Source organism: Miscanthus floridulus, chromosome 2 (assembly GCF_019320115.1).
Source record: "Miscanthus floridulus cultivar M001 chromosome 2, ASM1932011v1, whole genome shotgun sequence".
NCBI classification, from domain to species: domain Eukaryota; kingdom Viridiplantae; phylum Streptophyta; class Magnoliopsida; order Poales; family Poaceae; genus Miscanthus; species Miscanthus floridulus.
This window is the reverse complement of record NC_089581.1, coordinates 75563816-75580894: the sequence shown is the minus strand read 5'-3', so window position 1 is coordinate 75580894 and position 17079 is coordinate 75563816. Positions and strand designations below refer to the sequence as shown.

The following is a 17079-nucleotide window of genomic DNA, read 5'->3' as shown; positions in this document are numbered from 1 at the left end:
GCCGTGGACGTGGAGGGATACCCTTCAACCTAGAGAATACCCCGCCGCTTGAAGAAGAGAACATTCCGCCATCACCACCACCAACCCTGGCAGAGGTGATGGCGCAACAGACCCAGCTTCTTGCAGCTCTTGTTGACAGAGCAAACTATCACTAGGGAGGTCAGCATAATGACTTCCAGAGGAAGCTGGAGGGATTTCTAAAGCTAAGGCCACCTACCTATGATGGCACCGACCCTGACCCGCTTATGGCCAATGACTGGCTCAATGAGATGGAGAAGAAGCTTGACCTCACTACATTCACCGACGATGAGTGTGTTGGAGCTACCACACACCAGCTCAAAGGTGCAACACGCACCTGGTGGGATAGTTTCAGTGATTCCCATGAGGACCCTGCCAACATCTCGTGGGAAGAGTTCACCAAAGCATTCACTGAGTATCACATTCCCAAGGGTGTTATGGAGGCCAAAGCCATGGAGTTTCATAACATCCAGATGGGAAAGGACAAGGTAATGGAGTACACTACTCATTTCACCAACCTTCTGCGCTATGCACCTTCCTATGTTGTCAACTCTGAGAAGGAGAAGCTATACTATTACCACAAGGGACTTAAACCACAAATCAAGCTAAAGTTTGGCGGTATTAAGAGTAGCACGTTGTGTGCTCTAGTGGATCACTGCATCCAGATTAAGAAAGACTGTGCTGAAGCTGGAGAGGAGGATAGGGAGAGGAAGCGTAAGCCTGAGGGGTCCTTCTATGGCCGTGATCGCAAGAGGTTCCACAGGGATGCACCACCCAGGGAACGCTCTCGCCACTACAGGGATGACAACCTTGGATCGAGTAGGGGTAGTGGAGGCTACACTGCCAAATACTCTCGCCTTGCTTAGGATCATTACACCCGGGACCATTATGCTTAGGACCGCAACACACAAGACCGTTTCAACCGTTCCCGCTCTATGAATGAACACCTAGCATAGAACCGCTCTACACCAAGCACTAGAAACTAGAAGGCACCCATGCCAACCCCTACAGGCGGTATGCCTTTCACCTATTTTGCTTGTGGCCAACCAGGTCACAAAGCCGCCGAGTGCCCACAGAACTTAGCTACTCAGAAGTCTCAGTTCAAGGGATCTGCTACCCGAGGACATCTCAACCATCTGGACGCCGAGGAAGCATAGGCTACCCTTGACGTGGTATACGGTATGTTTTTAGTTAATGGCAATACTGCATCAGTTCTATTTGACTCTAGAGCAACTTTTTCTTAAATATCATCCAAGTTTGCACGAGAACATGACCTGCCTATAACCCCACGTGAAAAGCCTATCATCACCAGTTCACCTTTGGGAGACCTAAAATGCACCCACATCTGTAAGGGAGTGAGTCTTACCATTAAAGGTCTTATCTTTAAAGCCGACCTAACCCTGTTACCTTCCACAAACCTAGATGTCATCTTAGGTATGGATTGGTTAACCATTCACCAAGGTATCATATCATGTTCACCTAGATATGTCCAAGTGACCCACCCATCAGGCCAAGTCATTAGATGTGAACCCCAGTCTAGAAAGTCTACCTCTATTCTATGTGCCCTTAAAGCAAGCTCAGAATCACAAAAAGAGGAGAAGACAGTTCATGATGTGCTTGTGGTCAAAGACTATCCCAATGTATTCCCTGAAGAATTACCGGGTATGCCACTAGACCATGATGTAGAGTTCATTATTGATCTTTTGCCAGGAATAGGACCTATTGCCAAGAGACCCTATCGCATGTCAGTTGATGAACTGGCCGAGCTCAAGAAATAGCTTGATGAGCTCATCTCAAAGGGATACATCAGACCCAGTGCTTCACCCTAGGGATCCCCCGTTCTGTTTGTTAAGAAGAAGGATGGCTCAATGAGAATGTGCATTGACTATCGGAACTTGAATGCAGTCACCATCAAGAACAAGTACCCCTTGCCAAGGATTGATGATCTGCTTGATTAGCTTCGAGATGCCAAGTATTTCTCCAAGATTGATCTTAGATCTGGCTATCATCAGATGAAGATTTGAGAGAGTGACATCCCGAAGACAGCTTTTGTGACTAGGTATGGGTAGTTTGAGTTCACTGTGGTATCCTTTGGACTCACGAATGCTCCCGCCTACTTCATGAACATGATGAATAAGGTTTTCATGAATAAACTAGATAAGTTCATGGTAGTATTCATTGATGACATCCTTGTCTACTCACCCACCACTGAAGAACATGAACATCATCTGAGAACTATGCTTGAGAAACTTGCCCAACATCAGCTCTACGCAAAGTTTAGCAAATGCGAGTTTTGGCTATAGAAAGTTGCCTTCCTAGGCCATGTACTATCAGCTAAAGGTGTCGTAGTTGACCCAGCCAATATTGAAGCCGTGGAAGAGTGGGGTTAACCCCATAATGTGATAGAAGTCAAAAGTTTCTTGGGATTGGCTGGATATTATCGCCGATTCATTGAGAACTTCTCCAAAATAGCCCGAACAATGACCAACCTTCTAAAGAAGACTAAGGAGTTTGAATGGACACCTGTGTGCGAACAAAGCTTCTAGGAACTGAAACAGAAGCTTACCACAACTCTTGTGCTAGCATTGCCTGATATCAGCAAAGATTTTGTGGTCTATTGTGATGCATCCCATCAAGGACTTGGTTGTGTACTGATGCAAGATGGAAGAGTGATAGCATATGCGTCTCGATAGTTGAAAGAACATGAGAACCATTACCCAACCCATGATCTTGAGTTAGCAGCAATTGTGCATGCCTTGAAGATCTGGAGACACTACTTGATAGGCAACAAGTGTGATATCTATATGGATCACAAGAGTTTGAAGTACTTTTTCACTCAGGAAGATCTAAATATGAGGCAACGCCGATGGCTGGAGTTGATCAAGGACTATGACCTGGAAATTCACTATCATCTGGGAAAAGCTAATGTAGTTGCAGATGCTCTCAGTCGCAAGAATTACTGCCACACTTTGATCACTGAATCCGTACCACCTAAGCTCAAGGAAGAGATTGAAGATTTCTAACTTGAGATACTACCGCATGGCTTATTGAATGAGCTCCACATATAGTATGATCTCATAGATCGCATTTGTCAAGCTCAGAAAAGTTGTGAAGAGATTGAATATCTCTGTGGTCTGATGAAACTAGGCTACAAGACCAACCACCAAGAAGATGAACAAGGAACCATCTGGTTCAAGGACAGAATTTGTGTCCCTTCTGATCCAGCATTATGAGAGGAAATTCTATCTGAGGCCCATGATTCTAAGTACTGTATCCACCCTAGAAATGCAAAGATGTATCAGGACTTGAAGAAACACTTTTGGTGGAAAGGCATGAAGATAGACATTGCGGAACATGTGGCCTGATGTGACACCTATAATAGAGTTAAGGTTAAACATCAAAGGCCTGCAGGATTGCTAAAGCCTCTTGACATTCCCGAGTGGAAGTGGGAGAGCATATCCATGGATTTCATAGTTGGATTGCCCCGTTCACAGAAAGGCAATGATTCTATCTGGGTGATTGTTGATCGTTTGACCAAGATTGCTCACTTTGTACCAGTTAAGACCAAGGCCAATGCCGAAAAGTTAGCGGACCTATATGTTGAGCATATTCTCAGACTGCATGGAGCTCCCTCTAGTATTGTATCTGATCATGGTCCTCAGTTTGTGTCCCGATTTTGGGAAGCTCTGCACCAGTCCATCGGAACCAAACTTGATTTCAGTACCGCTTATCACCCACAAACAGATGGACAGACTGAACGAGTAAATCAGATTTTAGAAGACATGCTTCATGCTAGTGTACTAAATTATGGCTCTAATTGGGAGAAATGCCTACCCTATGCAGAGTTCTCTTACAACAACAGCTACCAAGCTAGTATCAAGATGTCGCCGTTTGAAGCTTTGTATGGTAGACCTTGTAAGACACCTTTGATGTGGTCTCAACCAGGCGAAAGATCATTCTTTGATTCCGCTAAGATCCAAGATGCAGAAGAAGGAGTTGCTCAAGTGAAGGAGAATTTGAGGATTGCTCAAAGTCGATACAAGAGCTATGCTGACAAAAGGAGAAGAGAACTTGAGTTCAATGTGGGAGACTTCATCTATCTCAAGGTATCCCCGCTACATGGAACTATCAGATTCCATGTGAAAGGAAAGCTAGCCCCTAGATTTGTTGGCCCATACAAGATTTGCAAGAGGATTGGAAAGCTCACCTACAAACTTGAGCTACCTAAGGAATTGATGGGTGTACATCCCGTAATCCATGTCTCACAGCTACGCAAGTGTTTGAGAGTGCCCGATGAAGTAGTTCCAACTGATACACTTGACATTCAAGATACTCTTGAGTATAAAGAACATCCTATCAGAATTCTGGGAAGAGATACCAAAGAGACCCGAAGCAAAACTATTTCTATGTGCAAGATCCAATGGAGCAACCACACTCAGAGAGAAGCAACATGGGAGAAAGAGTCTGATCTCCGACTAAACTATCCTTATCTTTTCGAAGGGTACGTACCATTTTAATATCGAGGACGAGATTCTGTTAAGGGGGTAGGACTGTAACAACCCAAAAATCCATACACAAAAATACCAACTACAAAACTTTTCTTAAAACTCCCATGTGTTGATGAGTGTCATGTATAGGAACCCAACCTAAGAGATGCATTAGGTCTAACCCCAACCTAAGTCAACACATAAGCATGGCATAACTCTTGGCATAAACATGTGATTAAGTTCCCTAAATAAATGAACCTTGCCTGCATATTTATACCACTTTTGAGTTGGATTCTTCTTTTGCCTTATGTTATGCTAATTAAAAATCACCAAACAACTATTAAGCTTGCTAAATAATCCTTTGATGAGCAAATGCCTTAAGCAAACAAACAAAGAACAAAAGAAAAGGAATAAGAGAGGTGAAGAGAGAGGGCCTCACAGCCAGCAGCTCAGCCCAAGCTAGCCAGCCCAGCCTAGCCGAGCCTGCCCTTTCATGCACATAGCCGCTGACAAGTCGGGCTCGCTTGTCAGCCATCACACACCGCACGCAGCCACATCGCGCCAAGCGCCTGATGACCTGACCCCGCTTGTCAGCACAGTAGCATCTTCTTCCTCCCCATGCCAACTTCTCCCCACGCGACCAGGAGCCGACCAGCGTGGCAGGCACAGGCCTAGGGTCACGCACATCGCATGACCCTATTCCCCCTTGCACCGTGCCTATGCTACCACACGCAAGCCATCGGATGCGCCGCACGCATCACCACCCCCGATCACCATCTGCCATTGAAGCCCTTGGAGCTCGGCTATAAAAGCCAACACCTGTGAGCCCTAACCCTCAGCCCGTTCGCCGCCACCATTGGTGGCACAACACCACACCACGTCAAGCTGAGAGAGAGGGAGGAGGAAGGAAGCCACTATGGAACCGAACCTTGCTGGAGCTAGGAGTGCCGCCCCGATTGGCTACGGCGACATAGCTACTCAGCACAGCACTACATTGCCTCATCATGGCCTCACCTCGCCACTGCACCGCCATCCTACCGCCACAAGCCCTATGGTGAGCCACGTCGTTCACCACTCGCCGTACTCGCCATGAATGCCACTGCGTCCCCACGCCTAGGAAACATAGAGGCTGAGCATTCCTACTCTTGGACATGCTACACACGCACCACACGTGCACTAGCCCAAGGCCTGACCTCATCGACCCCTAGCAGCTCGGGAACACTGGCACGACCACACCTAGCCTCTTGGACGCCATGAATGGACCACGTCGGAGCATGAGCTCTTGCTCCGGCTTAGCCAACCAGTAGCATAGAAGGACCACCATGACCCTCTTGTTGAGCCAAACAGAAACGCAAAGCAAAGGGAAGAAAGAGGGCAACGCCAAGCCCTTAGCTTAGGAACGCCAGCACCGAGCGCTCTGCTTATGCCAGACAAACGCATCGCACGCACGCACGCACTCACCATGGCCAGAGCACAACCATGGTGAGACCACCGCGTCTTTTACATCGTGGTAAAGGCGATGTTGACACCCTGACCAGCTCTGCCATGACGGGAGACACACCATGCTTACCTTAGCCGAGAATGAAGCCCATCGGAGCCTGCGTTGCCGCACCGCACCTCGTTAGAGTGCCACCACCTCCACTTTGCCCCACCACCATGGCCGGACCCACTAGGAGCACCAGGAGCTCCTTCAACACACCTACCATGGTCATAGAAGCACCATGGAGCACACATGCTCCTCCAACTGGGCTCTAACTATCGCTGCAGCCCTGACCATGCACGCCGATGAACCCACGCCGCCATTCACCATGGCCAGCCAACTAGAGCTGCCCGACCACCATGTTAACTTCACCGGGACACCCGCTATGGCCTGGCCAAGCTTTTGCCCACCTTAGTTGCGCACCCGTGCCGCTAGAGGGGCTCGCTGATGAGCTCACCACCGGTGGGAGCATGACGGGGAAGAAGATTGGGATTTTCCCCTCACCGGCCACACATCCGTGCACTAGGTGCATGTGAATCAAACACTGGGAAGGAGTAAGTGGACCAAGTCCTTCATAGACCAGCTCTGTGGTCTATGGACCAACATAGGTGGGTTCACCATGAACCGCGCCTCACCTATCAGACACCGTTTGACCTCGGACCCACCTAACAGCCACAGTTTAGCTTGGATGGCGCCATGCTAACGTCATGACAATGATGAGACCACGCCAGCGTCGGGGACTTTGGCTAGCCTTCCGACCATGACGGCGATCTCAGCGACCACCCTCGTGATCTCTCCGACCACCTAGGCAAGCTCTCCGACCACCTAGGCAACCTCTCCGACCACCTAGGCAACCTCTCTAACCACTGAGGTGATCTCGCCGACCACCATGGCAACCTTTCTGACCACTTCGGTGACCTCTCCGACCACCACACCAGCTGTATCCCTACATGTCACGTGAACCAATCACAGTGTGACACGTGTCAGCCATGAATTAATCAGCCTTAATTTAATCTTCGGAAATACATAACTAATTCATACGACCTCAGAAAAATACAAGACTAGGACCAAAATTCATCTAAAATCAAGCTCTACGCAACGAACCCATGTTTGAGTGCATTTGGCTCTTTTGAATTTTCATTGCTTCTTTGTGCTAATCTATAGACGTCGCTAACGTGACTATAATGCGATCGATTGTAGACTCGAAGGAGAACCAGATGGATGAGGACCGAGAGTACCATGAGGAGTACGGAGACGACTACACTAAAGGTGCCACATCCCACCCAACCTCGTAGCACCTATTACGCATGGCTAATGTAGAACTACTGTTGCTTTACTTTATTGTTATGATCTCACTATGATAGGACTTGCATGGTAGTATGCTTTCTTGTTGGCCTTTACCTTGACGCAACCTTACCCCTGCTCACCCTACTGTTAGACTAGTCACATGCTTGCTGCTATATTTCATTACTTATTACTTCTACTACGCTTGTACTACATTGATGCATGGTGGAAACTAGCGTTATCTGAATTATGGGGAGAGTGCTGCGTGTGTGACTTGGGTGCATGGAGGGTGAGGGTTGTGTCGACCAAGTTGGAGTATATGACGAGCCTGGGGCAAGTCTTGCCATGTGGTGCTACCTGGGCACTTGGATATGGAATACCTATGGTGGGTAAATGGTAATTGGAGGTGGCCTTGGGTGTGAACCTTGGAGAGGTGGAGCCCGGGGTAGAGGTGCTGTGGCGGCATGGTAAATGGAAACCCTGATGGAGACATTCTGGCTTAATCATCCCTAAGGACTTACTAGTACTCAGACTCACCAGGAATCCTTTACATCACACTCGCCCTATATGGTGCGGGACGGTCGGACTACTTGGTAGACGATGCCACTATTGCTAGGTGAATGTGTGCAAGGAGGTACAGGGCGCGCGGTTTCCCCCACACCCTCCTAAGACTTCAGGAGGCCTTGTGGACCCAGCTCTTGACATCCGGAGGGCCCCGGCTCTGTCTATGACTTACAGTATCAGCCATCCTAGACTAGACTTGGGATGTTCTAGGGCTGAGAGGTAGGGTAGCATCGTTCTAGGCTAGCAAGCGACCGTAATTCTACCTAGGAGATACATGGCTCTGAGGATGGTCAATCTTGTGGTATGTAAAACCTCTATAGAGTGTTTGGTTGATCGATCGATACATATACCGACTTGTCGGCTATGGACCTTTCCTGGGTTTCGCTTAAACTAGATAATGAGATGAGTCCTTCTCTTCTTTCCTAGTGAGAGAGTGTCGGTCATAGCCAGGGGCTACGGGCCTTGAGATAGTGCTGAGAGGGAGTTGGCCTATCAACTAAGCGATGGTATGGTTGTGGTAGAAGGTGGTAAATCGATCCCAGGATCGAAACCTGGCTCTAGATGGAAATGGGGTGGAATGGGTGTGGGAGTGGTGTTAAAACTGGACCAACTATTATAATATACATGATACGCTAAAACATAGGAAACCCTAGCCTTATAGGTTCCTTTTGATTATATTCAACTTGCATCCAATTTCCACAAAGCAATGCTCATAGGGTGGGAGTGGCCAGTACAAATCATACTGATAAATTGTGGCACACAGGTTCTGCTGAGGAGTATAGCTCCGAGGAGTTTGACGGTTGAGGGGTTCATGCCTATGCTCGAGTTTGGTGATCTTATCTTCAAGCTGTTCTGAATGAATGCTACTTTTGATTATGCCAATGCGGCGATGTAATAAATTATGTAATTCTGCACTATTTGTACTCTGATATTATCGTTGTATGGATGTGGTATTCAACTAGGATTTGGGTAGTATGATCTACAATAGTCATATTACACCTTGACTCTGTGGATTTCTCTTCATGGAAATCAGGTTGCTTCACTATAAATGGATCCCTACTCTGTGGTCTTTTGCCTGGTTTGCACTAAGTTGATGGGCTTCTTCCTTGTTCATTTGCGCAAATCAGCATTGAAAAGCGCCTTTTGGTGAATTATTCCATGTATTTGTGTTTGTGACCTGCAAAATAACTTTCTCCAAATACATGTGGAACTTGGTTAGTAGTAAATGCTTGTTATCAAGATTGCTTATTTTTGCTCTTTTTGTGTCTTAATTTGTGGTCAGATTTGATTGATAATGAATGCCAACACACTTCACGTTCCTCATGGAAATCGATACTCTAGAATACTCTCGGCTAAAAGCTACAACGGTATTTGTGCACTTGCAGAGTTTTTTGTGTGTGTTAAAAAAAATACCAACACATGCCTATGGGTATTTCTTAATGCATACAAAAATAATCTACAAGCACACGGAATTACTATTGTAGCATTTCATCTAGAAGTATTTAGGGTATCGTATTTTAACAGGGAACAGAGGTATTCTACTAGCTAATTCATCCAAGGACAACACAAGGGTAGAGTTGGTAGAGGTTGAGAAGGATTCCTATGGTTTTAGGGTCTAAGGATAGATAAGCTCTACTTCTACTTGCTCACTTTAGGCACCATCTTACACCTGGTCTGCCAAGCAATACCGACCTATAGCTCTATGTCAAACCTGAATGTGGGGGTTACAAGGGACTAACAGGGCTATCACCACCTACTGCCTACCCCTCAACCATGGGGAACGAGGCAAATGAAGGTAGCCTCTAGCCTAGACACCATGTCTACGCTATCGACTACTACTCTAGCATTGTGTAGGGTTATCCATCTTCATCCAGGCCCTCTACTAGAGTATTCATCGCATGGATGAACGATGAACCCACAAACAAGTAAGAGTAAAGCTTAACTAATCAAAAGACTTAATTCCATAGAAAACATGAGCACTCACTTAGCGGGAGAACATGTTGAGGTACAAGTTGGGGAAACACCGACAAGCCCGGTGCTTCCATGTACTCTCCCTCACATCTCTCCCTAACCAAGTCTACTAGCTTGCTAGGGCCTAAGCCCTTTGGAATGATGCTCTTGTGGTGTAGCTCTTCTTCCTTGGTGTGTTGTTGAAATGAGGAGGAGGGAGCCTCCTTTTATAGGTGGAGAGGAGGGAATCATCCTTGGAATATGCTTGATCCCCTCATTAAAGCACCAAACCAACCTCAACTAACGTCCTGCATACATTGAACCTGGCCAACCCCTAAGGAACTATCATTGCAAAGGCGGTAGCTGACAACCTACCAAAAATGGGCTCGAGAGGCGCCAGTGGTGGTGCGACCGCACACCCCAACCAAGTCAAATGGCCCCATCTTCAGTGGGTTGCTTTCCTTGGGCCTCTAGATGGGTGTGTAGAGTTTGGTGCCATTTAGAATTGATTTGATATGGGTTTTGGTCTTCTTTCTCCACCGGACTGGGCCATGATTTGAATGGTAAGTGGGCCTTCCCCCTAGGCTCATATCGGTGTTTGTCTTTCTATGTTTTGTGTACTTTTGACATGTTTCTTGAGTTATCCCGACATGTCCTCCTATAATTGATGAATCACCAAAACTCATGGAACTTTGTCAGTTATGAACCCTATTTCTAAGTTTGGTGTTCATTTGGATGGATTTTATATGAGTGCTGGTGGTTAAAAGTGAGTTAAGGACCTCCAAGAAACTCCCCCACACTTAGCCCTTTGCTCATCCTCGAGCAGAGTTAGAGATAAAAGTAATCATGAGCATAACATCCTAAGATATATGGCCTACATAAGGGTTATACCAACACATTCCTTACACAAAGTGGGATTTGTGGCATTAGCTAACATGTTTCCTTGGGTTGTTGAAAAGTGGAACAGTTCTCGAAACAAATTTATCTTCCCAATTTCATGTCTTAGCAACTTGGAGTTTTGAAAGTTTTCTCAAGCAAAAGCATAGTTCACTTTATACTCCTCAAATGGCATCTCAAGTAACTCAATGGTGTATAAATCCTCACCAAGGCATAGTAATGTTTTGCCTTCTTTGTTTTCTCCTACTTCTAAAATGATTTATGTGGATTTTTAGAGATAGGATAAACATATAGCATACTTGTATGCATATGTTGTATAGTCAAATCAAATAAGGTGTGGAGGCCTTCTTGTCCACCTTGTTGGTGTAGGTGTTGGAGAGCTTGCTTGTTTGCTTTTTCTCCTTCTTTGCTCCTCCCCCATTCTTCACCTTGCACTCATAGGACTTGTGGCCTTTTGTGGCACACGTAGCAAACCATGGTTTGTCCTTCATCAAGCTTCTTCACTCCCTTGACGGTGTTATCTTGATGAAGTTGGGTTTGCTTCGCCTTGCCTTTCACTTGAGTCAAGTCCTTGGTGAGGCGAGCTACTTCTTGCTTGAGTTGCTCATTCTCTTTTGCAACCTCTTGTGTGCATGTATCTACAATCACTTTCTCAACACAAGCTTGGTTGCACAAAGGTGAGTCTAAACATAAATCATTGCAAGAGGTAGATGCATCCTTTTTAATTATGTCATTTCTTTTAGATGCCTTGGTGGGGTATTTTTGACGGCCTCAAGATTAGCAACTTTATTTGTTAGCTCATCACAATGTTTGCACATGATTTCCATTTTAGCAAGCAAACTTTGATAATCATTTTGTGAGCTAGCTAACTTTTCTTTTAATTTTTCATTTTTCTTTTCAAGTTGCTTATCATTAATTGTGCATGCACTTGTTGTTGCACTAGCCTCAAGTTGCTCAATTTTAGTAGATAGTTCAACATTGAGATTTGCAAAGTTTTCATATTGTTCAAGCAAATTTTGTATGCTTCTTGTGAACTACCTAGCTCTTCTTTTAAATTTTTGAGCTTCTTTTGTTGACTAGTGCAAACTTTAGCATATTTAAGATTTTGTTGCACAATTGTATTATAAGAAGGCAAATCATCATCACTATCACTCTCACTAGAGGATGAGCTTTCATTACCTCGTGCCATAAGGCACACAAGAAGAGCTTGATGATGAGTGCTTGCGCCCTGCCTCTTGTGATGATCTTCTTCACTTGAAGAATCATCCCATGACCTTATTGATGTGAGGGCTTTGTTCTTGCATGCCTTCTTCTTTGCCTTGGGTGTGGGCTTGTTTGGGACAAACTTCCACAAAGTGCCCCATCTCGCCGCATCCGTAGCATCCTCTCTTTCTTGCTCATTTCTTTGATTGGTGAAAATGAGATCTTGAATTTGGATGGGCACACCCTTGACATTGAGCCTTTGGATCATCTTCTCCACCTTGTTGATTAATTTGATTGATTCTTCATCAAGGTCGGAGGTGGAGGAGGAAGATTGATCATCATCACTTGAATCTTCATATCATCATCATCATCCTCATCTTCTTCTTCACTTGAGGAAGCTTGAGCTTGAGCTTGACTCAACTTTCTTGCCCTTCATCTTTTTCTTCTCACTACAAGCGAGAGCTTTGCCTTTGCTTGATGAAGATGCTTCTCCTTGACCCATCTTACGTGACATTTCAAATGCCACTAGCTTTCCAATGACAATGCCGGGGGTCATGGTGCTCAAGTTCTCCATGTTGTGAAGGATGGTGATGATGCTTGCATATTTCTTTTGTGGTAGAACGGAGATGATCTTCCTCACGATGTCTGCATCATCTAGCTTTAATAATCCTATTGAATGGAGCTCATTGATGATTAGATTCAATCGAGAATACATATCACGAACAAGCTCATCATCATTCATAGCAAAGGAATCATAATTTTGCTTGGCTAGAACAATGTTTTTGCTCATGGACATTACTTGTGCCGTCATGGAGCTCTTGGAGTTTTAACAAATTTCATGTGCCGTATTTAAGGTGAACACTGGTCAAACACCATCCATGCTAAAGGATTCAAACAAGCAATTCTTAGCTCATAGCATTGAAATGCATTTCTATTTTCGTCACTCTTTTGTGGGTTTTTGGGATTCTTGATGGGTTTCATCCCATCACGAGTGACTCTCCCATACACCCAAATCAACCGCCTCAAGGTGGCAAGCCATTCTAGCTTTATAGTATGGGAAGTTAGTGCCATTGCAAATTGTGGAGGCCTAGCGGTATCCATCCAACCACTCTACAAATAGCGTCGGCTCAATACACGCGGTTAAGCCAAAGGTCCAAATATGAGCCCAACCGGCTCTGATACCAATTGACAGGGACCATGACGCCTAACTGAGGGGGGTCGTGAATTAGGCAACTTTAAATTCTAACTCTAAAATATGGCCGTCTTTTTCTAACCATAGGCAAAACCTATATTTTTACACTAGATTAAGCTATCTAGATGCGTAACTATGGATTTTGCTAGAGTGTGTTGCCTATCTCTACCGCAAATGTAGTAAATGTAATACAATGTAATGCGGCAGCTAAAGAGCAAGGTAGAGATTATGGCAAAACTCCCCATCGATGACTCCGGTTACTTTTTATCGAGGGTATCGAGAAAGCGCACAAGCTTCCCCCTAGTCCTTGTTGGAGCCCCTCAGGCAAGGGCCAAGCTCCTGGTTGGGTAACTTCGTGGATACGCCTTGGGCCTTCCCCACGCAACTATAGTTGGGTCTCCGACTGATGTGCCTCTCGGCAACGCCTCTCACCGGATGCTTCCCACGCCATCTTCACTATTTCAAGCTTCCGTGCCAGAAATGCCGCGGGCCCTTGTTCCCTCCGGTACACGGTGGCGGCCACACCACAAACGTGGTTGGTGTGATCTCGCAAGACTTCAAGCCCCTCCGATGTACAACACTTGTGCTCACAAGCACGGGGTGGCAAGAGGTATAAACCTCACTAAACACTAGGCAAACACCTAGAGCAAGCGCATAAGCGGTGGTCTAATCAACCTAAGCACTTCGCAAAGCACTTATGCTAATCACCTAATAAAACACTAAGCACTATGCATGTGGAGATCACTCAAATGGTGTATCAACCCTTGGTATGTTTCCTCAGCTCCACACACTCAAATGGCCGGTTGGGGGTTGTATTTATAAGCCCCACTGAGAAGTAGCCGTTGGGGTCGAATTCCCATGAAACTGCTACTGACCGGACGCTGAATCGTCCTGACCGGACGTGTCCGGTCGTCCTGACCGTTGCAGCCATGAACCACCGATCGGACGCTACCAGCGTCCGATCGTAGTTTCACGCGCCTAGAACCTCTTGTACTCGATCAGACGCTGCATTTCTACGTCCGGTCGATTTCCACCAGCGTCCGGTCGCCTATGCCGAGCCACCGGTCCAGCGTCGGTCGCGCTTCCAGTGTCCGGTCCTTGCATCCAGTCGCGTCTACGAGCTCGTTTCTTCATGATCTTGCATACGGCTTGGTTCCTATCTTCATGCTTGGACTTTGCTTGATATCTTGGGTCTTTTCTTGTGCTCCTAAGGTCTTTCTTAAGGTGTTGATCATCGGATCATCACATCGTCTTCATCCAAGTCACTTCTTGCACCCTGTTGGACTACAAAACAAACACTTGCAAATTCATTAGTCCAATTTGATTGTGTTGGTCATCAAACACCAAAATCCAAAGTAAATGGGCCTAGGGTCCATTTCCTTACAGAGGTGTTCATGGATGACTTTACTGTTTATGGAAAAACCTTCAATAATTGTCTTGAGAATTTAGACAAAATCTTACAATGGTGTGAAGAAAAGCACTTAGTCCTAAATTGGGAGAAATGTCACTTTATTGTCCAAGAAGGAATAGTGCTAGGACACAGTGTGTCTAAACATGGGATAGAAGTGGATAGAGCAAAAATTGAAGTCATTGAACAACTTCCACCTCCCATGAATATGAAAGGCATTCGTAGCTTTCTAGGCCATGCAGAGTTCGATAGATGTTTCATCAAAATATTTTCTCAAATCGCTAGACCCCTGACTAGCCTCCTAGCTAAAAATGCACCTTTCATTTTTAATAATGAATGCCATGAAGCTTTTCGAATCCTTAAGAAGCACTCACTTCAGCTCTAATCATACAACCACCTGATCGGAAGCTACCCTTTGAGATCATGTGTGATGTTAGCAACTTTGTTGTAGGAGTCGTTCTTGGCCAAACAAAGGGTAAAAAGCACTATACTATATCCTATGCTAGCAAAACCTTGTTCGGACCACAGCTCAAGTATGCTATGACTGAAAAAGAGTTGTTGGCTATTGTCTTTGCAATAGACAAGTTTAGATCTTACTTAGTGGGAGCGAAGGTATTATTTATACAACCATGCTGCTCTTAAATACCTCCTCACTAAGAAAGATGCTAAACCTCGGTTGATCCAATGGATTCTCTTGCTCAAGAGTTTTGACATAGAAATACGAGATAAGAAAGGAGTAGAGAACACGGTAGCCAAATCACTTGTCTAGACTTCAATATAAGGAAACAAATGAGTCACCTATTAATGACTATCTAAGGGATGACACACTCATCAAGGGTAATCGAATTTGACCCATGGTTTTGCCAAATATTGGGAACTATATGGTTGCAGGTTATGTTTCACCAAGGGAAGACAAGATGGAAACTTAAAGGATGTGAAAGTTGTTTCTACTTGTGGGATGATCCATATCTTTTTTGGGTCTATCAAGATTGATGCTATGGAGATGTTTCCCCATGTTTGAAACCAAGAAAATCATAGACAGATGTCATGACATCATCCTATGGAGGACATTATGAAGCATTCTGTACAAGTGCTAAGATTTGGCAAAGCAGATTCTTCTGGCCAACAATGTATCAAGATATAAAGGAGTTTGTTAGAAGATGTGCTAGATGCCAGAAACATGAAACATTAATGCTCAGGATGCAATGCCACTCATGAAACAACCTCCAAGTGGAGTTGTTTGATGTATAGAGGATTAACTACATGGGACCATTCCCAAAGTCTAGAGATGCTGAATACATCTTGGTAGCAGTTCATTATTGTCCAAATGGGTAGAAGTATTACCATGTCTGGTGTTGACTCCAAGCATGCCAGAAGATGTCCATGTAAGTGATATCTCATTGATTTGGAACACCTCGATTGGTCATTAGTGATGGAGGGCCCACATTTCATCGACAAGGACTTTCCGTCAGTTCCTGGCAGAATATGGAGTCAAGCACAACATTGCAACTCATACCATCCCCCAACAAGCAGTCAAGCTAAAACATCAAATAATCAAGTCAAGAACATTTTGCAAAAGACCACAGATGAGATTGGGGAAGAAATGGAAGTACAAACTTCATGATTGCCACTATGGGCATATCGAATGGCATACAAAAACACCCATATGTATGTCACCTTATAAGCTTGTATATATGAAAAAACATGCCATTTTCTTATTGAATTGGAATTTAGGCCCATTGGGCAATCAAGAAGTGGAACATGGGATCTTCATCTAGCTGGCAAGGAATCGTCAGATGCAAATATCTAAGCTAGAAGAATGAAGAGAGAAGGCGTATCATAGCTCCAAGATTTACAAAGAGAGGATCAAAAGATGCATGACCAGAGAATCAAGCACAATGAGTTCAAGCCTAGAGATAAGGTTCTACTTTCAACTCAAGAGTAAAGCTCTTCGGTCATGGAAACTTCAAAGCAAATGGAAAGGGCCTCATTCAAGGTGATTGAAGCATCGTCGCATGGTGCCATCATGCTTCAAGATGATACAGGTAACACATTCAAGGTAAATGGTCAACATTTGAAAGTTTTTTCTTGAACCTAAAAAAATAGAAGAAATTGACTTGATTGAATTTTGCAATTTAATGACCCCAATCTAGAAGTTCAATCTTGTTCTTATTTCCTTCTACATCTTAGGCTAATTCAATAAGTTCAATAAATTTTTTGACTCTCTGGTGTCTCTCACTAGAGAGTCCCTTGTGTTTTCACATTTTCTGTCAATGAATAAAAGCTAGGTATAGTTTCAAAGAAGTGTGGGGGTGTGCATTACTCCCATGTGAACAAAAGCATTGAAGCACATCATTGAACTGATGAAGGAGCCTGCACACAACTTTTAGAATTTGGTTTGTTTCTTTCACTAGTTCATATGCTTACTCCCTGTATTTCCACTTGTGTAAATGCAAATCAAAAAAAGAAAAAAGAACCAAGATTCACACTTAGAGTTAAAATTTTGAAAGTGAATATGAAATATAGCGCTTTAAGATTGGCATGCATAAGTTTATTCCTTACATATACTTGTTTGCTGTGGGAAAAATATAATATA

At 44.7% G+C, this 17079-nt stretch overlaps 1 protein-coding gene across 1 annotated transcript; it reads left to right on the top strand.

The window, feature by feature from the left end:
* Window positions 1-245: 245 nt before the first annotated feature.
* On the top strand, window positions 246-884 carry LOC136536734 (uncharacterized). Its single transcript, XM_066528928.1, has one exon. It carries the CDS (start codon window positions 246-248, stop codon window positions 882-884), a length of 639 nt encoding a protein of 212 aa, XP_066385025.1.
* The last annotated feature ends 16195 nt before the right edge of the window (window positions 885-17079 follow it).

Excerpts from the sequence above, each read along its gene's own strand:
- LOC136536734 (XM_066528928.1), top strand. The coding sequence starts at position 246 with ATGGCCAATGACTGGCTCAATGAGATGGAGAAGAAGCTTGACCTCACT.